Source organism: Enoplosus armatus, chromosome 21, assembly GCF_043641665.1.
Source record: "Enoplosus armatus isolate fEnoArm2 chromosome 21, fEnoArm2.hap1, whole genome shotgun sequence".
In the NCBI taxonomy this organism is placed as follows: Eukaryota; Metazoa; Chordata; class Actinopteri; order Centrarchiformes; family Enoplosidae; genus Enoplosus; species Enoplosus armatus.
The window spans coordinates 1,125,058-1,147,711 of NC_092200.1; the positions used below are offsets into that span (position 1 = coordinate 1,125,058).

The window sequence follows — 22,654 nt, forward strand, 5'->3', positions numbered from 1 at the left end:
CTGGATACTAAAGTTCAGAGAATTTCAGAAAATATCTACAGGACTGACAGTAGACGACTTGCTTGAAGTGGAGAAAACAATCATCCGCGTTGAGCAGGAACAATTCTTCAAGCAGGAAATGGACCTATTAGAATAAGGAAAGCCATGTACTAAGGCCAGCAGCTCCATTCGCAAGCTGGATCCTATCCTAGACAAGGACATCATGAAGGTAGGAGTCTTAGACTAACAAGACGGCTATGCAAAAACAAAAAAATTATCATTATACACAAATAATCCCATATCTCTTGATTAATCCTGCAGGAAATCCACCAGCAGCTCGGCCACGCACGTTTAAGGCCAGGAAAGTAATCAAAGGCTGTATCTTATGCGAGCCAAACCTTGTGAACAAAAATGGGAGATTTACCATGGGACCACCTATTTCCTGATGAACCGCCATTTATTCATGTGGGAGTAAATTACTTAGGTCTAATCAAGGTAAATAGGGGCCGGTCACAGGTAAAACGCGGAGTGATCTTCACTCGTCTAGTGCTGTCCACGTGTGGCAAGCTATCTGGACACTGACTCCTGCATAAACACCTTGTGCAGGTTCATCTGTTGAAGGGGACCCATGTCAAGCATCAGGTCTGACCATGACACCAACTTTATCGGAGCAAACCAAGAGCAAGCAGAAGCCCTAAAGGAACTGGATCACACAAAGATACAAAGTATATTACTGAAGGATGGAGTGTAATGGACATTCAATCCTATTGCGGAGTTTGGGAAAGATTGATTTGTCTAGTCAAGAAAATCCTTCACTCTCTCCTTAAGGAACAACAGCTGGATGATGAAGCTCTGCAGACTGCCTTGCGAGGTCGAGGCCATCAGGAATGATCGCCTGATTACCACGTTGACAAGCGACCCCAACGACTTGGAACCTCATACTCCAAACCATCTGCTCCTCTTGAAAACAAAACCAGTCATGCCTCTATAACTCTTCCGGAAAGGAGACTTATACTCCCACCGATGCTGGAGACAAGTGCAATATATTGCAGACCTTTTTTGGAAGAGATGGATAAGCGAATACATTCTGCTTATGTAAGAGAGAAGTCTGAGAAGTGGTAGAACCCCAAAAGGTACTTCACCAAAGGTGACCTAGTCTTAATCATAGATGACACCGCCCCCAGAAACTCCTGGCTGCTTGGGCGGGTTGTTGAAATGTTGCCTGGATCAAAATGTCTTGTGCAAAGCGTGAAGGTGAACACTAAAACAAGTACTTTGAAGAGACAAGTGAAGTTTCTCTTGGAAACTGAACACTGAAAAACCCAGGGCTGAGGTTAGGTGCACCTCAAACATTGTGAACTGACCTCAGAGTCTCCAGTCTACAGTGTGGACTCTCCAGTACAGCAGACAGCAGCTTCACGCCTGAATCCTGCAGCTCGTTTCCTCTCAGGTCCAGCTCTCTCAGATGGGAGGGGTTGGACTTCAGAGCTGAGGCCAGAGAAGCACAGCTGGTCTCTGACAAACTGCAGTCTCTCAATCTGAATAAAGAATAAATGATGTCACTTTAAGAGAGAATGTTCCTGCTTGAAATCATTCAGTGTTTAATAATCTGTTCAGAGCTGAAGAAGGTTTAGAATGTAGAAGTTTAGAAAGTGGAAACTCCAAACACCTGAACCCAACAGGATGCAGGTTCAAAGCTGTCAAATACAAAAAGTGAAACAGAGCTCTCATTAATATTAATGACAACGTGCTGCTGCTTCAATAAAGACGCAGTGACTTCACCTCTTAAACTCTGCCAGCTCCACCAGTGGCTCCATCTATACAAACTCATGTTGTGCAGCCAAACACAAATAAAAACCCACAGAAACTGATTTAAGATTCCACTCAAGATCCCAAAGTTTACAAAGAGGACAAATATGTCAGGATGAATTTTGAGGAAATGACAAGAAAATACATCTACACTATTTCTTTAAGGAATAATGGAGTCATAGAATCAAAGCATCTTCAGTTCAAACTATTCAGTCAGTATAAGCATCACATAGCTTCATACAGATGTTGGAAAAAGAAAATACTGAATATATTTGTTATTGTCTGACTGTTGAAACAGATGATTTATTTATTACTGTATTTATGATTTTGTTATTATCATTTAATTAAAGAACATGACATTTAAGATGAAAATCAGGTGTTTCAGAGGTCCAGAGTGAATTATCCAGTGTAGATGTTTCTTGTTATATTAAGGTTTTAAATGTGCAGCTCAACATTGCTCTGCCACAGTCAATGGACTAAACCACAGAAGAAGAAAATAGACTTCAGCATGAAGATACTCAGTGTGGATCAGTATAATATCAGCCTTATGTCTGCAGTTTAGTGTCACCACAACTTTCACATCATATTAATCTCAGCACAGAAGTAAAACATGGTGTCTGACCTCAGAGTCTCCAGTCTACAGTGTGGACTCTCCAGAAAACCACACAGCAGCTTCACTCCTGAATCCTGCAGCTTGTTGTAGCCCAGCTGCAGCTCTCTCAGATGGGAGGGGTTGGACTTCAGAGCTGAGGCCAGAGAAGCACAGCTGGTCTCTGACAAACTGCAGCGCAACAATCTGAATAAAGAATAAATGATGAAGATAAAAATCCATTTATAATCCAATCAGATGTGTTCAGGTTTTAAATGTGCAGCTCAACATGACTATGTCCTAATCAATGAGCTTTTCCCTCAAATGAGTGACTTTGTCATTGTGTTATTGTGGATCATCATGATGTCAGCCTTCTACAGACATCATCCAAATGTCAGCACAACATTCATACACCTATTCATGTCAACACAGATTAATAACATGCTGCTGATCTCAGTCAAGTCTGGAACTAGAGGAGAAAAACTATGTTGATCCTTTAAACAGCTGCATTTGGAAATATGCTTTGGTCCCTCTGTGTTTCTCTATATGTGTGTGTGTTGATCAGATATTATTTGTGAAAACACATTGAAATTAACAGAAACCAAAGAAATATTTCTACTTCAGCAAGTAAACTTTATCTACTTAAATCAAATATTAGTTCAGAGGATCTTCTGTATTCAGATGTGACCATTTACCAAAAATGATAAACATTAATTTACTTTAACAACTAACAGAGGACATTTTCTACAGTTTCTTTCAGAAACAGAAGTCTGTTGTGACTGCAGACTAAATTTAGGACAAGAAACATGAAAATATGAAGAAAAGGACATTTACAATTTTATAGATGTAAGTTATGTATGAACATGAATTAGGTTCAACAGTTAATTAAACATATCAGATCTACAATAGTAACAGAGAGTCAGTGAACTGACCTCAGAGTCTCCAGTCTACAGTGTGGACTCTCCAGTCCATCAGACAGCAGCTTCACTCCTGAATCCTGGAGCTTGTTGTCACTCAGGTCCAGCTCTCTCAGATGGGAGGGGTTGGACTTCAGAGCTGAGGCCAGAGAAGCACAGCTGGTCTCTGACAAACTGCAGCCACTCAATCTGAATAAAGAATAAATGATGAAAATAAAAATCCATTTATAATCCGATCAGATGTGTTCAGGTTTTAAATGTGCAGCTCAACATTACTATGTCCTAATCAATGAGCTTTTCCCTCAAATTAGTAACTTTGTCATTGTGTTATTGTGGATCATCATGATGTCAGCCTTCTACAGACATCATCCAAATGTCAGCACAACATTCATACACCTACTCATGTCAACACAGATTAATAACATGCTGCTGATCTCAGTCAAGTCTGGAACTAGAGGATCAAACAGACATGTTGGACTAAAAACTGTCCATTATTTAATTTAATGGCCTTCTTCTTACTGTATTTGGTAGCTTAGTAGGTAAATGTAATGAAACATTTGTGCAAGTCTGTCACATGCCATATGTACATTAGAATACTTATTGGTGGCAGTAATCACTCCTGTCCATACTGAGTGTGAAGTGGTCCCTTCCTAACACACATACATTGTAAGAAATTACTTCATAAGCTCAGCTGAAACAAGTATGAAGTTTCAGCAGTCCGAGTTCGACAAATCAGGTGGGTGTTTACTAAAGTTACAGACCATTTATTATCAAATTCCTTCTTTGAGTACTATTCATCCACTGCAGCTCAACAAGAAAACACTTTCAAACACAAAATACTTAGTTGATATGTGTAATTCAGACTGCTGAAGCCTCATATGAGTTTGTTTTGCTGAGTCAAATACATCTCAGATACATCTTTTGCTGGAATCTAAGGTTCGCAAAACTGAGGATTGACTGAAGCCCCAGGAGCATCTAGACGGTGGTATGGTGTGATTTGCCTGAGCACAAAAAAAAAGATTTGTGCAAATCCCAAACATGTATGAACCAAAAATTTTAAACCTCAGTCAAAGATTTATTTATATTAAACAAATACATAAATTACAGTCAGTAAACTGACCTCAGAGTCTCCAGTCTACAGTTTGGACTCTCCAGTCCAGCAGACAACAGCTTCACTCCTGAATCCTGCAGCTTGTTGTTAGTCAGGTCCAGCTCTCTCAGATGGGAGGGGTGGGACTTCAGAGCTGAGGCCACAACTTCACAGTGAGTCTCTGAGGGTCCACAGTCAGAAAGTCTGTCATGACAGATATATTACAAAGTGCATTATTATGAAAGAGGACACTTTATATTTACTTGCGTACACATACATACATGCATTTTTCATGAACATTTTTTCTTCACATCAGTGGTTCAGCTAATCTTATCTCACTCTGTTTGACATGGAAGAATAATGGTTTTCTCTCTCTCTCGCCTGCAGACTTTTAATCTTTGTTTAGCTCAAATCTTGCAGATGAAGGGAGAGAAATGTATTTATATTTAGGCATAAGTCCACAGTCTTTCAGTGGGCTCTGATCTCATGTATGTATGTTGTGAAGAAGTTAGTATGAGGCCATTTTTATTAGACAACCAATTCTACAACTCATTGAGCAATTACAGTCGGGAAAGATGATCTCTAGATGAGCTAGTGGGTAAATTCAGTGACTGCTGACAAACTTCTGACAATATTAGACTTGTAATTAAATATTTTGATGTTCATGACAGATGACTGCATGATGTTTTGTCGTTCTTTTCCAAGCATCTGAGAAATGTATTAATTAATCAAAAAATAACAGTGACCTTTGAAGTGTATAAGATCTCTTAGAATGTCTGCATTCTACGGAGCTCTGGCATGGCCATAGAGAGAAAAGAAAATGTGCTCCCACGTTTGGATTAATTTGTAGCATGAGATAATTGTACAGTTGTGTCCAAAATAATAGCAGTGTGATTAAAAAGGTGAGTAAACGTCAAAATCCCTCAAATAAATTGTATTTTAATGAACACAAATGCATTGGGGACACAGCACTTTCTATTTCAAAGCAAGAAAATTGGAAAAAGTAATTGAATTTGATAATATTTTACTGAAAGTCAAGAAATATAATGTTCAAAAAAATAGCAGTGTTGACATCTGTCTTTACAAACTCAAATGTACTGTATAAACTAAGAAATGCTTGAAGATTCAACTTTCCTGAGAATCATAAACTAATATTTAGTTGCATAACCACGGTCTCTGATAACTGCTTCACATCTGTGGTGCATGGAGTTGACCAACTTCTGGCACCGGTCAACAGGTATTGCAGCCCAGGACAATTGTACTACGTTCCACAATTCCTCTGAATTTCTTGGTTTTGCCTCATGAACAGCATTTTTCATGTCAGCCCACAAGTTTTCTATGGGATTAAGGTCCGGGGATTGTGCTGGCCACTCCATTACTTGAATGCGGTTTGTCTGGAACCATGATTTTGCTCGCTTGCTGGTGTGTTTGGGGTCATTGTCTTGTTGAAACACCCATTTCAAGGGCATTTCCTCTTCAGCATACGGCAACATGACTTCTTCCAGTATTCTGATGTACTCAGACTGATCCATGATCCCTGGTATGCGATAAATAGGACCAACACCATAGTACGAGAAACATCCCCATATCATGATGCTTGCACCACCATGCTTCACCGTCTTCACTGTGTACTGTGGCTTGAATTCAGTGTTTGCAGGACGTCTGACAAACTGTCTGTGGCCCTTAGACCCAAAAAGAACAATCTTACTCTCATCAGTCCACAAAATATTACGCCATTTCTTTTTAGGCCAGTCAATGTGTTCTTTGGCAAATTGTAACCGCTTCAGCACGTCTTTTTTTTAACAATGGGACTTTGCGGGGGCTTCTTGCTGGTAGCTTGGCTTCACATAGACGTCGTCTTATTGTTACAGTCCTCACAGGCAACCTTAGATCTTCTTTGATCCTCCTGGAGCTGATCATTGGCTGAGCCTTTGCCATTCTGGTTATTCTCCGATCCATTTGAATAGTCTAGTTTTTCTTTTTCTTCCTTGCCTTTCTGGTTTTGGCTGCCATTTTAAAGCGTTTGATATCATTTTAGCTGAACAGCCTATCATTTTCTGCACTTCTTTATAGGTTTTCCCTTCTTTGATTAATTCCTTCATCAAAGAACGCTCTTCTTCTGAACAGTGTCTTGAACAACCCATTTTACTCTGTTTTTCAAGGACAAATGCACAGCCAGCATATGCAGCGTCAGTTGCCTTGATCCTTAAATGAGGGCCACCTGTTTAACACCTGTTTTTTTCACATTATCAATGACCTCACTTATTGAACTCAGCACAGCTATTTTTTTGAACACGCCCCTTTCAGTTAATGATTCAGTTTCACAGAATCAGCAGCATGCACGCCATGCCTGTTGGGTCTGTTGGTTTTCTATACCTTTACTAAACCTTCTAGAAACTTACTTGCAGTGTAGAAGTTGAAATTTTAACAAAAACAGTGATTTATCTTGCTAGTGATGTGGGACTGCTATTATTTTGAACACAACTGTATATACAGAAAGCCAGCACAACAGACCAGCCTTGTTGAGTGTTGAGTAATGGGAAACGTTAATTCTGAAGGACTATGAGTTAACAGTTTGTGTCAAGCCTAGAGGCTGTATAATGTGTAACTCTGGTTGTGTCTGTGTTTTTTTGTTTGGATGGTTTGTAAAACAAACAGCCGGTGGCAGTGCTGGACTTACAGAGCCTTTCTGCAGTTCCTCACAGCTGGAATCAGTCTCCGTCGTCCCTCCTCTGATGTGTTGTACTTCTTCGGGTCCAACTCATCCAGAACCTCCTCCGACATCTGCAGCATGTAGGCCAGAGCTGTGCAGTGGATCTCAGAGAGTTTCTTCTTTGATCTGTTGTCTGACTTCAGGAACACTTGGATGTCCTGATGGACTGAGTGGTCGTTCATCTCCATCAGACAGTGGAAGATGTTGATGCTTCTGTCAGGAGAGATGCTGAACATGTTCATCTCCTTCAGGTTGTTGATGGCTCTCTGGATGATTTCTGGACTGTTGTCTGTCTGACCCAGCAGGCCTACTAAGAGTCTCTGGTTGGACTCCAGAGAGAGGCCATGAAGGAAGCGGACAAACAGGTCCAGGTGGCCATTTTTACTTTCAAGAGATTTCTCCATGGCTCTCCTCAGGAAGACGTCCCCCACAAAAGCCTCCAGTACCTCTGTGTTCCTGTTGGTGTAACAGTGGAACATGTAGATGGCAGCCAGAAACTCCTGAATGCTCAGATGAACAAAGCAGTAGACTGTTTTCTGGAAGATCACACACTCTCTTTTGAAGATCTCTGTACAAACTCCTGAGTACACCGAGGCCTCTGTGACATCAAGACCACACTGCTCCAGGTCTTCTTGGTAGAACATGATGTTTCCTTTCTCCAGATGTTCAAACGCCAGCCTCCCCAGCTTCAGAAGAACCTCCCTGTCAGCCTCCGTCAGCTCCTGTGGACTCGTCTCATGTCCCTCATCATACTTCTGCTTCTTCCTCTTTGTCTGAACCAGCAGGAAGTGTGAGTACAGGTCAGTCAGGGTCTTGGGCAGCTCTCCTCTCTGGTCTGTAGTCAACATGTGGTCCAGAACTGTAGCAGTGATCCAGCAGAAGACTGGGATCTGACACATGATGTGGAGGCTCCTGGATATCTTGACGTGTGAGATGATTCTGCTGGACCGCTCTTCATCACTGGATCTCCTCCTGAAGTACTCCTCCTTCTGGGAGTCAGTGAAGCCTCGTACTTCTGTTACCCTGTCGACACATGTAGGAGGGATCTGATTGGCTGCCGCAGGTCTGGAAGTTATCCAGACGAGAGCCGAGGGAAGCAGATTCCCCTCAATGAGGTTTGTCAACAGCACGTTGACTGATGACTTCTGCGTGACATCAGACACAACCTCGTTGTTGTGGAAATCCAATGACGGTCTGCTTTCATCCAGGCCGTCAAAGATGAACAAGAGTTGACAGACAGCGAGCTTCTCTGCTGTGACCTTCTGTAATGTTGGATGGAAAACATGGAGCAGCGTGAGAAGACTGTACCGCTGGTCTTTGATCAAGTTCAGCTCCCTGAACGAAAGCAGAACCACCAGACTGACGTCTTGGTTTTCCGAGCCCTCTGCCCAGTCCAGAGTGAACTTCTGCACTGAGAAGGTTTTTCCAACGCCAGCGACGCCGTTGGTCAGAACCACTCTGATGCGTCTCTGTTGGCCAGGTAAGGCTTTAAAGATGTCGTGGCACTTGATCGGAGCGTCGTGGAGGGTCTCCGTCTTGGAAGCCGTCTCAAGCTGCCTCACCTCATGTTGGGTATTAACCTCTTCCCTCTGTCCCTCTGTGATGTAGAGCTCAGTGTAGATCCTGTTGAGGAGGGTTCCACTTCCTGTTTCATCACTTCCTTCAGTCACACGTTCACATCTCCTCCTCAGACTGATCTTATGTTCATCTAAAACCTCCTGCAGACCACTATCTGCTGGAAGAGAAGGAAAATGTGAGACTACAACACAACAAATAAACCAAGAAGAATCCTGTTTCCAGACATGATGACATCAGCAGACAGATGTACAGTCTTACTGTGTACAGTGCTGGTCTGACTGACTGTCTGCAGTCCAGAACTTGTTCTGGATCTCTTTCCACACTGGGGACAGGAGGAGTCTCCTGATGAAGCAGACTGGTCCCAGTATGAGGTGATGCAGCGTCTGCAGAACCAGTGTCCACAGCTGGTAGAGACTGGATCCTTCAGAACGTCCTGACACAAAGCACAGCAGGACGGCTGCTCCTCCACAGGAACATGCCTCCTCTTCCTCTCTCTGTGGAGATGAACACATTCTTTATAACACATTACATTAGTGTTATTATGTGGCTCTTCTATTCACAACCTGATGTTTTTTAATTCACCTTCAAATCAAATTTTGCCTCTAAATAAGATCTGATGACACATGTTGCCCATGTATAGAAAGTAATAGGGCCAATAGTGTCCAATGAAACAGTGCAGCAGATTTTACATCTGCTTTTCTCAGAGGTTAAACTTTTAAAAGTTTCATCTGCTGCAGTGATAAATCAGCAGGCTGTTTGTATAAATTTCCATTCCCTGTTCCCATATTTTGAGCCTTTGACCAGGAAAATTGGAAGATTGAACACTGAATCTTCTTCAGGTCAGCTTACAGTAGAAACCGTCTTCCATGACTCTTTGTGTCTGAGGGTCCAGGTTCATTACTGAAGAATGGAGGATCCTGTTTAGAAAAGTCACTCTTCATAGACAGACAGCTGGATTCTGGAGACTCTGATCTGTGTCTATGGAAACAACAAATGTTTTTCACATAATCATTAGTACCTGTAAAGAGCAGAGGTAACATCAACATGACACATGATCATGATTTTATAATAAAGAGTAAAGTTTATTTCTCCATCTGCATGTTCTGAACATTTCATCTACAGCTGGAAACATGTTTGTGAGAGTGAAGAGTTTCTACATGTTTGAGGTTGATTTACTGAACCTGACACAAAGTCCTACATGTGGGGTGTGAGAATGAGTTCAGTATAGTAGTTTGTTTACTAAGACTGATGATGTCAATGAGCAAAGCCACAGTTCAGTTAAACTGAAGGTTCTGCTGCCTGCTGGGCTGTCGGATGAATTTGTGCAAACAAATCAATCTGTCCTCTGATACTGAACTTCAAATGTTAGTTAAAAAACCAACAAACATATTTCAGAACAGCAATTAACGTCTCGTTCCACCAAATGTGAGGAAATACTGCTGTCAATGCTCAACCAACAAAGAGATCTGTATCGGGGCTGATCCAGCTCAGATCCACCTCAGCCTGCTAGTGCTGCAGCTGCTCTCCTTTATGAATTTCAGGTTCTACAGTGCAGCATTTCACTCACATGCCAGTGAATTATATATATGTATATATATGTATTTGTGTTCAAGGTGGTCTCCAGCTTATATACAGTGCATCCGGAAAGTATTCACAGCGCTTCACTTTTTCCACATTTTGTTATGTTGCAGCCTTATACCAAAATGGATTAAATTCATTTTTTTCCTCAAAATTCTACACACAACACCCCATAATGACAACGTGAAAAAAGTTTTTTTGAGATTTTTGCAAATTTATTAAAAATAAAAAACCTGAGAAATCACATGTACATAAGTATTCACAGCCTTTGCTCAATACTTTGTTGATGCACCTTTGGCAGCAATTACAGCCTCAAGTCTTTTTGAATATGATGCCACAAGCTTGGCACACCTATCTTTGGGCAGTTTCACCCATTCCTCTTTGCAGCACCTCTCAAGCTCCATCAGGTTGGATGGGAAGCGTCGGTGCACAGCCATTTTCAGATCTCTCCAGAGATGTTCAATCGGATTCAAGTCTGGGCTCTGGCTGGGCCACTCAAGGACATTCACAGAGTTGTCCTGAAGCCACTCCTTTGATATCTTGGCTGTGTGCTTAGGGTCGTTGTCCTGCTGAAAGATAAACCGTCGCCCCAGTCTGAGGTCAAGAGCGCTCTGGAGCAGGTTTTCATCCAGGATGTCTCTGTACTTTGCTGCATTCATCTTTCCCTCTATCCTGACTAGTCTCCCAGTTCCTGCCGCTGAAAAACATCCCCACAGCATGATGCTGCCACCACCATGCTTCACTGTAGGGATGGTATTGGCCTGGTGATGAGCGGTGCCTGGTTTCCTCCAAACGTGACGCCTGGCATTCACACCAAAGAGTTCAATCTTTGTCTCATCAGACCAGAGAATTTTGTTTCTCATGGTCTGAGAGTCCTTCAGGTGCCTTTTGGCAAACTCCAGGCGGGCTGCTATGTGCCTTTTACTAAGGAGTGGCTTCCGTCTGGCCACTCTACCATACAGGCCTGATTGGTGGATTGCTGCAGAGATGGTTGTCCTTCTGGAAGGTTCTCCTCTCTCCACAGAGGAACTCTGGAGCTCTGACAGAGTGACCATCGGGTTCTTGGTCACCTCCCTGACTAAGGCCCTTCTCCCCCGATTACTCAGTTTAGATGGCCGGCCAGCTCTAGGAAGAGTCCTGGTGGTTCCGAACTTCTTCCACTTACGGATGATGGAGGCCACTGTGCTCATTGGGACCTTCAAAGCAGCAGAAACTTTTCTGTAACCTTCCCCAGATTTGTGCCTCGAGACAATCCTGTCTCGGAAGTCTACAGACAATTCCTTTGACTTCATGCTTGGTTTGTGCTCTGACATGCACTGTCAACTGTGGGACCTTATATAGACAGGTGTGTGCCTTTCCAAATCATGTCCAATCAACTGAATTTACCACAGGTGGACTCCAATAAAGCTGCAGAAACATCTCAAGGATGATCAGTGGAAACAGGATGCACCTGAGCTCAATTTTGAGCTTCATGGCAAAGGCTGTGAATACTTATGTACATGTGATTTCTTAGTTTTTTATTTTTAATAAATTTGCAAAAATTTCAAAAAAACTTTTTTCACATTGTCATTATGGGGTGTTGTGTGTAGAATTTTGAGGAAAAAAATTAATTTAATCCATTTTGGAATAAGGGTGTAACATAACAAAATGTGGAAAAAGTGAAGCGCCGTGAATACTTTCCGGATGCACTGTATGTGTTTGTGTGTGTGTATCTATATATATATATATAGATATATATACAGTATATACTTAACTGCGTCTTCCTTGTAAATATAATTTAGTTTTCCTTCTTATTTCCTCCTTTAAGTCTACTTTTATACACTTTGTTATATTTTTTTACCTATTTTATCGTTTTATCTTATGCAAATTTAAATATTTGAATATCTGTTCAGAATTTTTCTGTGCATGTAGCTTAGAGGGAGCTATAACTGCATCATTATGCAATCCTGTGTTGTAGAATGACAATAAAGCTGAACCTTGAACGCTGAACAAGTATTTGGATCAAGCAGCTCGTGAAAAATAAGGTGTGCGAGATTTAGTAGCTGTAGCTGTTATTTCAGCGTGTCAAATATATATTTAATCAACGTTTAGGTAAAAATAAGTATCAGGTCAGCCTCGGTATGGGCAGATACCCAATTTTAAAGGATCCAAAAAAATCACAGTTTGACTCGGGGAAAGATAATCAGATAACATTAAAAACTGAATCATCTTCATCAGGTCAGTTTACAGTAGAAACAGTCTCTTACTGTGTGTCTGATGGTCCAGGTTCATGACTGAAGTCTGGAGGTCGACCTTTGGACCAGTCACTCTTCATAGACAGACAGCTGGATCCTGCAGACTCTGCTCTCTGTCTGTTGTACTGAACTCTGTAAACACCAACATGTTGTTATTCAGATCACATGAATCCTTCATGAATTCTAATCAGGAGGTTTAAAAGTTTCTTTTAGTCCTCTTCCATTAGATGACAGTTTTTCTAGGTGACTGACAGCTGTCAGAGACATTAAGAGGAAGACGGGACGAATGATTTCTCTTTGTCACAAATGTTAGTTTGCAAATACATTTTAATGATCAACAGATCAACAGAAAACATGACGTCAGCGGAGGTAACTGAAAATGAGTCACATACATGAGTTACTGTCAGTTCTCTTACTGTGTGTCTGAGGGTCCAGGTTCATGACTGAAGTCTGGAGGTCGACCTTTGGACCAGTCACTCTTCATAGACAGACAGCTGGATCCTGGAGACTCTGATCTGTCTTCATCTTCCTCCAAATCACTCATCTTCTCAAGTCTGAGAGGTAAACCAGTAGCACATACACAGTATAATAAAGTCAGTCCTCCACCTCTAAAGTTGGTAACTTCTTATTTATTTTACATTAGTTTAATAAAACCATGTGTATTTTTCAGCCATCCTAATGATAAACTTTGACTCTGGTTTAAATCCAGCAGTCAGTCAATAAGTCAGTCAGACTTCAGACAGACTAGTTCTTGACTGTGTCGGTGTGCCTCATGTTATGTAGCTGCGACGGATCCGAAACCAGGACACAACATTTGAAGACGTCACCTTGGGCTCTAGGACACTGATCTCATATCAGGTGGGTATTTTACTGACACACAGTATAACAGACTGAAAAAGTAATCAGAAAATATCAGCAGATTAATCAATAATGAGAGTCATCATTATTTGCAGGCCTAGTATCAACACTCACCCATTAAAATATAACATTAACATTATTACATCAAATCAAATACTTTTAGTTAGCTAGTAGCTAACTGACAATCTTACAACACAAGACAAACTCTTTCAGTGAATCTAGAGGAAGGAATGATCAACAAGCGGCTAACGGACGCAGGTTCCTCATTTTACAAAGTTACTTTCTAGTTGTTTTTTAAGTCAAACAGATACCTACAGTCCACAAGGAGACTAAACTAGACTGACAGAGAAATAATAATGATAAGAATGTAAAACTTACGCTGCGTCACCAGTGTTCAGCAAACAACAGGGCCCTGAATGAATCTGCACAGTCCAAGTTACACAACAAAGCACTTGTCAAAAATATCTCGTATAAGTGTCTCGTATTTGTGAACAAAGCAGCTGATTCAGAAGTCATTTCCAGTAAACGGAGACCGGAGGAGTCACTGATCCAGGTCCAGGTGATCCAGGTAAATGTTCAACAGAACAAAAAATAAAACAATAAAACTGAGAGTTCGGTCAGTTCAGAGTCCAGGCTGAGTGTTGACCCCCCCCCCGTATCTTACACTTACTGACTACAGGGGAAACCTTTTCCCACACCAGCCTTTCTCACCACTCCTGACATGTACAACTGTGTGGTCAATGAGAAATGAGCAACACTTGGATCTTTCTCAGTCAGAAATAAAACTCCAGAGAAGTAATTCAACAAATGGGCTTCATTTATACCAACATGCAGGACATTTATATTTATAGAAGATGGATTGTGGAGATTTACATCAAATGAGAAGACAGGATTTGAATATCAGGATTTCTGTCACCCTATGAGATACACATATGAAAAAGGAAGAAAAATTTACATCATTTTGCACTAATAATGACACTTGTGTGCCAATTCACATGTTAATCACTTTGTATTCCCTAAGCCTGCTGAGAAATAATTACTGTACATAGAAGCATAACACAAACAGGAAAGCTAAAATCCCTACCACTCAACACATACATAAATGATTTCAATACTTTCCAAGTTGATCAATTGAATATTCAGCATCACAAACAGGCTATTGTTCCTTTTATTTCGGCCTCTGTAACTGTGACCTGTTCTCCTGACCTATCTCTGCTGATTTCTGTCCATTTGTTCCCTGAGTTATTTGTTCACCCAAAGAACTAAACATGTAAAAGACAAAATGTCAAAATATGGTCCAGACCCAAAAGTCCTCCAGCCTGAAAAAGCCACGCTGCAGTCAGCCGTATGTTTGTTTCCTTCTTCTTTTTCTAAACATTACATCAGCCTTTTCCACTATCTCAGTAAGTGTCAGGTGTTTAATCTTCACTCTGAAATGTTTTCTGATGCTCCAGCTGCTTCTTCTCTGTTCATCAGTGAAGTTTTGCCTCCATCTAGTGGTTGAAACAAAGAACAACAACCTGACTCTGACCTGCTGACCTTTTGTCCTGTTTTCTCCTCCAGAAAAAAAATCTTCTGGAAAAATAAAAATAGAAAATTAGTTTTACAGGTGTTTCTATCAGCTAATTGACATGATATAGCAGCACGTTAACGTACGTGGTGTCATAGTCACATGCTACACTGTCACATCTGCAGGGAATGTTCAGTTGTCTACAAACTCAAAAGGGTTTGAGGAAAATAAAACTGGTTTGAACGAACCCAGTAAAAGACTGACAGCCAAGAATTTTAGCGGCTGCGCAATTGTAAACAAAGTCAATGGAAAGATGTGATTAGACACAATGTAAACTGACAAGAAGACATGTCCACATGAGTTGAAAAGGTTTCAGTTCTTTACCCTGATTCTATTGGCCCTTTTCTGACTTTGTTTGTTGACAGAGATACATCTAACAATATCACATTTAGACAGCTATGTGCTAAAGGCAATCTCGAAAAGCTTAACAAATTTCATTGTTCTTGTGGTCTTTGGAGAACAGTCAGTAACTACTTCATTTTAAAAGTGTAGAGAACTTTAAGATCATAACCATTCATTCATTCTTTTCATTGGGTTTAAAAGGTCTTTGTCTGGAATTACAATTTTTGCATTAGTCTTAGTCACAAAAAACGCTTCTGTGTGTTCCACTTGAAGTCTCATTTAATAACAGCATCAGCATCTGTCTGTTGTAGTTCATGTTTGCAGACTTCATGGAATTGTTTTCCTGCTCAACATCCATCCAGTGTAGTTTTGTTTGATCGCAGTGTGAGGCCTTTTTTTTTTTTTTCAAACTTAATGAATCATTTTCACACTTAATAAAAATGTCCCATTCAAAGATTACAATAAGAAATGTGGGACTGTAACAGCTGATTCATCATCACACAGTTTCTTGCTTTTGCTTCATCTGAAGTTCAGCACTCTGGAAAGGTGTTGATCCACCTCACAGAGAGCAGCGATCAGGACCGAGCTGGCTTCAGGTCCCTTTCTTCGCACTGTGTCGATCACATCTCGAGCTTTGTCTGCTTTGACTTTGTTTCTGAATGACTGCATTTCATCATCATTTATAACGTCATGCTCAAGGAGTTTATCCAGAAGCTGGTTCAGAACAGGCTCAGACACTCTTTCTAGAAACTGTGTCCGAACTGAGAGCAACCTCTTGTCAGCTGGGACGCTGTCCTGTGCTGGGACGCTGTCCTGTGCTGGGACGCTGTCCTCTACTGGGACGCTGTCCTGTGCTGGGACACTGTTCTGTGCTGGGACACTGTTCTGTGCTGGGACACTGTTCTGTGCTGGGACACTGTCCTGTGCTGGGACACTGTCCTCTATTGGGACGCTGTCCTCAAATGAGACATTCCTCTGTGGAGTTTCCCTTCTTGAACCTGGAAGATAAGCAGGGAAAAGACTTAGGTCTACCTAATGTCAATTTTGTCATGGCTCTCTGAACAGGTATAAATGCATACAGGGCTTAGACGCCAGAAATCAACTGCACAACTCTGTACCCATACCAGTGACACCATTCCACGTCAACTGAATGGCTGAACTAAATTAGAGCTCCTCTATGACCAAAACATCTTCTTTCCTCCTGGTTTGTTAACGTTGTTCACAGTTACACACCTTGATTTAAATGGTTAAGTCACATTTGTAAAATTGCTTTCTTTAATACAAGCCCTCAAAATTCCTCAACATTCCCAGAATGCTGCGTGATAAATGAGAAGACGGAAACTTACAATCCAGTGCAGCAGTGCACTTTAGTTCAATTAATGGAGCAAAAATGTAAAGCTGAAATGATGTGAACATTCAGGGATCTTCGCATTTGTTCCATCTCATAAGAACTATACATACTGTATGAACATTATCTATCATTGGGGTCCAACTCTGACAGGTGGAGTGCTTCTGCAGGAGGTCGAAGCCTTTACCTGTCAGATACACATCGCGTTTCCAGACTTCACTCCTCGCTGGGTCCTGGACCATCAAAGTCACTTTCTCTGGGTCCGTTGTCAGAAAAACTTCAAATGTTGGATGGAAATTAGGTCCGTACTTTGAGCGAAATGGTGCGCGCTGAAAACCAGTAGCAACGTGTCATTTTCAAATCTATTGTAAAAATGCAAAATTTGTATACATGATAATTCTGTTTATAACCATTAAAAGTTTATGAGACCTGACTCACCTCAGGCTGTATCGTGAAGCCCTCAGGTTCACAGTGGACACTGTAACTTTGACCAATGCTGAGATGACAGTCGGAAGAGATCCTGATGTTCTCCGCACCTCCTTGTTGGACGGCAACCTAACAGGACATTTTTATTATGCCGTTAATGCTCAGATAGGTTTTTTTTTTTTTTTAAAACAAGGCTGAATGACTGATTCCTACAGAGAGAAAATTGCAACAATCGAGATGAGAAGAAATTAATGCACAAACTATGGTGGTCTCCTAATCATTTTCAAACATTTTAATTTTGCAAGTGATCTACAATGGAAGAAGCTCGTTCTGACCGGGATTTCTTGAGTGGGAATTTACATTTAATTAAAGAGTGTTGATTGTGGTGCTGAATTTGTCTGCAGGGTCAGTGATTCGGACCTCAGTTTTATTCTGTTTTAGTTGCTGGAAGCTTTTTGTCATCCAGGATTTTACATTCTCAGTGCAGTTCAGAATGGGGTTAAAACAGCACGGATCACCAGCTTTCAGTGAGGGGTACAGCTGGGTGTCGTCTGCGTAACAATGGTAGGAGATATTAGGTTCTCTAAAAAGGAAGCATATACAGGGAAAATAAAATAGGGCTCAATATGGAACCTTGAGATGGTGCAGAGGAAGAGGACACCATCAATTCCAGGCTGATCTGTCTTGGGGGGAAGGAGACAACCCACTAAAGGGCCTGTCCCTGAATACCAACAACATGCTCAAAGAGGTCTAAGAGGATGGAGGGATCGACTAGTTTCAGTTTCAGAGATCTAAAAGAATTGAAATAGTGTTATTTTCTGAGTGTAAAGACAAGAACAAATAATTTGTCACCTTCAAGCCAGTGGACTCTATGCTACGGTGCAAACCTGACTGAAGGAGGTGAGCTGAGAGAAAACAACCTTTTCAAGAATCTTGGATAAAGCTATGAGATTGTCCGGTAACTATAAGGAACAGCTGGATCTTGGTTTGGTTTTTGATGACAGCATGTTTAAAGCAAGATGGGACATAGCCATTAACTACAGAGCTATTTATCATTGAGAAAATACTAGGCCCAAGAATGTCCAGCACTGTAGTTGTGAGGGAATAATGTCAAAAGGAATGCACTAGGTTTCATATGTGAGATAATATGTGTCAAAGAGAAATAGGCTCTAAGATGATGAGAACTGAGGAGCATGAGTTTAACTCTGACTGATTGTAGGAGATATTCATAAAGATGTAATTCTGTTACTGTACATATACACACACTATAATAACTTGTTACAACAGACAGTGAAGGGGTTAACAATACTGTGGTTACACCAAATACTAACTCTTTCACCTGAACTGACAGACGGTCTTGTCCAGGCCAATCCTCAGTGCAGAGCAAACAGTTTTAACAAAGTAAAACTGATCAAATATAAAGGAATGGCCATATAAGAATGATGACACAAATAAAAACAAGGCAGGAAAAAAGTCTCTGTTATACAAATGAATTTCAATCATATGTTTCCATTGTCTTCCGAGTACACAAGCAGTGTGCATCAAAACCCACCCCTCTATTTCCTGACTGCGTCTCTACACTGACCTATCTAATGAAGGCAAAATGTAAAGTAATATAAAAAAATTATGTTTATATCAGAAAAAGTATAAAGCTCAATTAGTGAATAAATATATTAAGTTAAATAAATCAATTAAATTATTGATAGAAGACTAGTACAGTCTACTAAGCTGGTCAAAGCTTGTCACTTCTGTAGAAATATCTGAAGTACCTCAAGAGTTGTATGTGATTTTGTTCTAAAGGCACAATTACTATATTTGCATCCAGGTTGGCAATACTCCAACCAAGGGAAATAATGGTTTCAATACGGAAGGTTTGATACGAGGAGCGAAGTGTGACTGACCGGAATCGTCTGTGTGGAGACAGCTGTGGTTTAAAACATGAGTTTATACACATATGACGGATAGCTTTACCTCATGCAGAGGGATGTTGTCCTGCAGCAGAAATACATCGAGTACTCGAGGCCCTATGTTCGGATGTCGAAGGAACAGCAGAACTTGGCCATTTATTGGCAGTGTGCTGTTCAGAAACCTTTTAAAGAAATCCCAGACCAGGCCAAAGGGAGAGAGGTGAGGGACCTTCACAACCACATGAGTGTCTGTGATCTCCAGCGGCTCCAAGACGCTCACTCCATCATCAGTGATGTGGACGACAGACAACAGGCCTTCAACAAGCAGCGCTGTGAAAGCAGAGAGCTGTTAAACTTTTGTTTTACTGCTAACAGGTTCATCTCTACCTAATCCATTTCTTAGTGTTCGACACACGAATACAAATCTTTGCAGTTCCACTGATGCGTTGTTTAACAGTGAAGACAGTCGTGTCCTTACCCTCCTTTGTGTCACAGTGTGGGAGGTGGAGCTGACGGACAGCAGCTTCCTCTGAACACTTGACGTCGAACAGCGGCCCTGCAGCCATCTTGCCAGCTGGTTGGAGGACGCTCTCATCCCATTGGACAGTCCTGTACTGCAGCTCCGCCTCCTGAGCCACAACAAACACCAGCCCAGTCAAAGCACACTGGAACACACCTGGACCAGGACACCTGAAGCTGTAGGACACAGAAGGGCCGGATTAATAAAACAAGCAATTATTGGCCTGTTGTGCACATGATCGGTTAGAAAATGGGATGGGTGATCATTTTTTGGTATTGATTCTACAAGAAGTTTTATAAATGAGGGCCCAGGTCCAAACCACTGCGACTGCTGGGTGTGTAATGAATATTCAACCATCAGTGTTCAGCTTTGACTAACTGACCACAGACAACAGAATCCCACCTTGATGAACCATGAAAGAAGTTGTCATTTTATATGATTACCTGTATGAAGATTCAGTTGTCTGCTCAGGTGAGAAGGATAACGGAGCCTGGAATTAGGAAAGGCACCGATTTAGTTATTTTAAGAGAAATGCAGACTTGTTGTAGTGTTTTATAAAGTGATGAAATACTTTACCCACACTGTCAATATTCAACTCGAGCACATAGTTCGGATCAGAGGAGAAATGGTGTATATATGGTGCTTCTTTTGAGTAGTTAAAGGATCGGTGCACATTATTTCAAGTTGGTCTTACAATACAAAACAACAGTCAGGTGCCCATATGAACACTGAAACGGGCTTAACTTACATCAGTTTTCCTCCTGTTAATACAGGCCATCAAAAGATCCCATCTTAATGTGATTCAGATGGAAGTGATGGGGGACAAAATGCTCATTTTGTAATTCGTTTTCTTGCCATAGCTGAGCAAAGAAACGCTGTCCAGGGAACCAAACAGAAGGAATTTTGTACTAACAAGGCTGTAACTTTGGAAGATATTTGTCTCACTCAGACTGCTGAAACTTCATATTAACTTCCAATAAACTTAAGAACACATTTTTGCACAGAAGAAGGACTGTGGTTTTCCCTCCATCACTTACATTGGAAGTGCATTAGGAAGAGATCTTTTAAAGGTCAGTATGAACAGGATGAATGATTATAGCAAGCAAACCCTTTCAATGTACATATGGGCTTTAAATGTCTCAAACTTAACATGATGCTGCAAATACGGTGAAACAGGCCGCAGCCGCACCTGAAAAACAGGCATAAAAGGCAGAGTACATCTGACCCAGAGTCTCATGCTGCTGGTTAATGGGCTTAACACTCAATAGGCCATGTTACCTTTCATCTGCAATGAAACAAATGTACGAAGGTGATACTGGAGTCCTCTGTCTGAGAAGCAACATGCAAAGCTCATTCTGATAAACACTTGCGGGGGGCGTTCACATTAACTACCAGGCTTAGGATGTAAAAAAGTATTGCAGAAACTAGTTTTATAAAATAGCAACAACACACTGAAACTTCACGTGTCCCAGAACTATGTTTTACAAAGACGTCATCAAAAACAGCAGCAGCCTGGAAGCTTTTCCAAAACCACCTACAAACACATCCAACCCAAACACTGAGCTTTTCACGGGTATTTCCGTTGTGTTTTCTGTTTATTATATTGTCTTCATTTATGTGTGTGCTGCGGTGCCACCTGCTGGTCATGCTAAAGTAAAATGGTTGGTGCAAAGACTTTTCTTCAGCTGTAAAGACGGGACACTACAGAGCAAACTGTCACTTCTTCTCTTGGAACAACTGTTTTGTTTTCTTGTTGCTTTCAGTAATTACATTTCATTTTCACTGATTATGTCATTTCATGTCAGAGAGACATGACAGTACATGACAATAAATGTAATTTACACAATCGGTGTAATTTCTGTTTGCAGTTGTGATACATACATTTTGTCAGTGATGAAACCTCAATAAATGTTCAAATAAAGTCATTCCTGGTTTATAATGGAGGACTTCACACTGTGCAGCTGCTCCTTTCTCACCTTTTTATCATCCTCACGCAGGTTTTCCTTCACATCCAGTTTGACCTCAGAGCCATCTGATGGACAGAAGAAGAGAAAGAGAAAGAACAATAACCAGAAACATTAGTAACTAGTAATTATTAACATTCTTCAATATTTTCCAAACAAGTGTGATTTTGCAGCTCTAACAAAAATGGAAATTAAAAATATTTTTGTTGCACAATAAACAGATGCTCATCTTAAGATCAGATTTGAATGTTCATGAATGGCAGACTTTGTTTCAACACTCACATTTTTTATGTTTGTCAGCTGTGATCAACTCGCCATCGATGCTGTAGGGACGAACACAATCCCAGAGGTTATGGATCAAGTTTTATTGTTTGAGTTAGCCAGCTTCAGAGCCAACTGATCAAATGCTTTGCATCACATCAAAGACTACAACTGACTGCAGACAAAGGTTGCTTTGCTTTGCATTGCCTTACACTGTCAGCTTGCATTTTATTCTTTGTTGAAGAATGTAGAAAAGAATAGAAACATGACATGAAACAAAAGGAGAAACTGCACTGAATAGGTAAAAGCACTGACTTGTTGTGCTAGGCTAGGCTACCCCTGGGTAGTGATACAGTTCTCGCCCACCACTGCAAAAACCCAAAGCTTGATTTCAAGCGGAGGTACAATTGGCTGAGGCTTCTGCACCTCAGTGATAGCCCCCCACCCCCCCACACCATCCTCCAATGACTGAACATCTGCTAGGACTGGCTGACACTTGCCCACTACTGCACCTACACTCACCTGCACTATATATGCTATCACATACCCATACATACTTATACTACTGCTACTGCTGCCCATACTGAATATACACCACCTATAGTGTATTCATATTTATACCACTCTGCACTATATATTTAGTATTTTATACTTACACCCGCACTGCCTTCTATAACTGCTGCACATGTTCATACTGTTAATACTGTATATACCCCACTGATAATTTATATATTACCAATACCAAACCCTAACCCATATGTACATTACTCTGCAATTTACTGCTATTTGCACTTCTGGTTAGATGCTAAACTGAATTTTGTTGTCTCAGTACTTGTACTCTGTGTTGAATCTAATATAATCTCATCTAAATACTGCTGAAACAAGCATGGACTGACTCAGACCCTGTACTGACCTCAGAGTCTCCAGTCTACAGTGTGGACTCTCCACAAGATCAGACAGCAGCTTCACTC

The 22,654-nt window shown here is 41.0% G+C and overlaps 2 protein-coding genes across 2 annotated transcripts in view; both read right to left on the minus strand.

Annotated features, from left to right (window-relative positions):
- The window catches only part of LOC139304072 (uncharacterized), a 65,610-nt gene that overhangs the window by 12,565 nt on the left and 30,391 nt on the right, over positions 1–22,654 (minus strand). The window contains 11 exon segments of the mRNA XM_070927913.1: positions 1,344–1,517; positions 2,411–2,584; positions 3,310–3,483; positions 4,415–4,588; positions 7,065–8,832; positions 8,934–9,167; positions 9,547–9,653; positions 11,496–11,507; positions 12,500–12,619; positions 12,904–13,034; positions 22,180–22,195. Of these exon segments, the coding sequence (XP_070784014.1) occupies positions 1,344–1,517; positions 2,411–2,584; positions 3,310–3,483; positions 4,415–4,588; positions 7,065–8,832; positions 8,934–9,167; positions 9,547–9,653; positions 11,496–11,507; positions 12,500–12,619; positions 12,904–13,034; positions 22,180–22,195 (3,084 nt within the window).
- On the minus strand, positions 14,142–22,622 carry LOC139304077 (uncharacterized). Its single transcript, XM_070927917.1, has 9 exons — positions 22,597–22,622; positions 21,705–21,745; positions 21,435–21,490; positions 19,902–19,948; positions 19,417–19,614; positions 19,003–19,268; positions 17,044–17,160; positions 16,793–16,934; positions 14,142–16,255 (listed from the first exon to the last, which is right to left on the minus strand). Exons 3-9 carry the CDS (start codon positions 21,443–21,445, stop codon positions 15,777–15,779), a joined length of 1,260 nt encoding a protein of 419 aa, XP_070784018.1. The 5' UTR covers positions 21,446–21,490; positions 21,705–21,745; positions 22,597–22,622; the 3' UTR covers positions 14,142–15,776.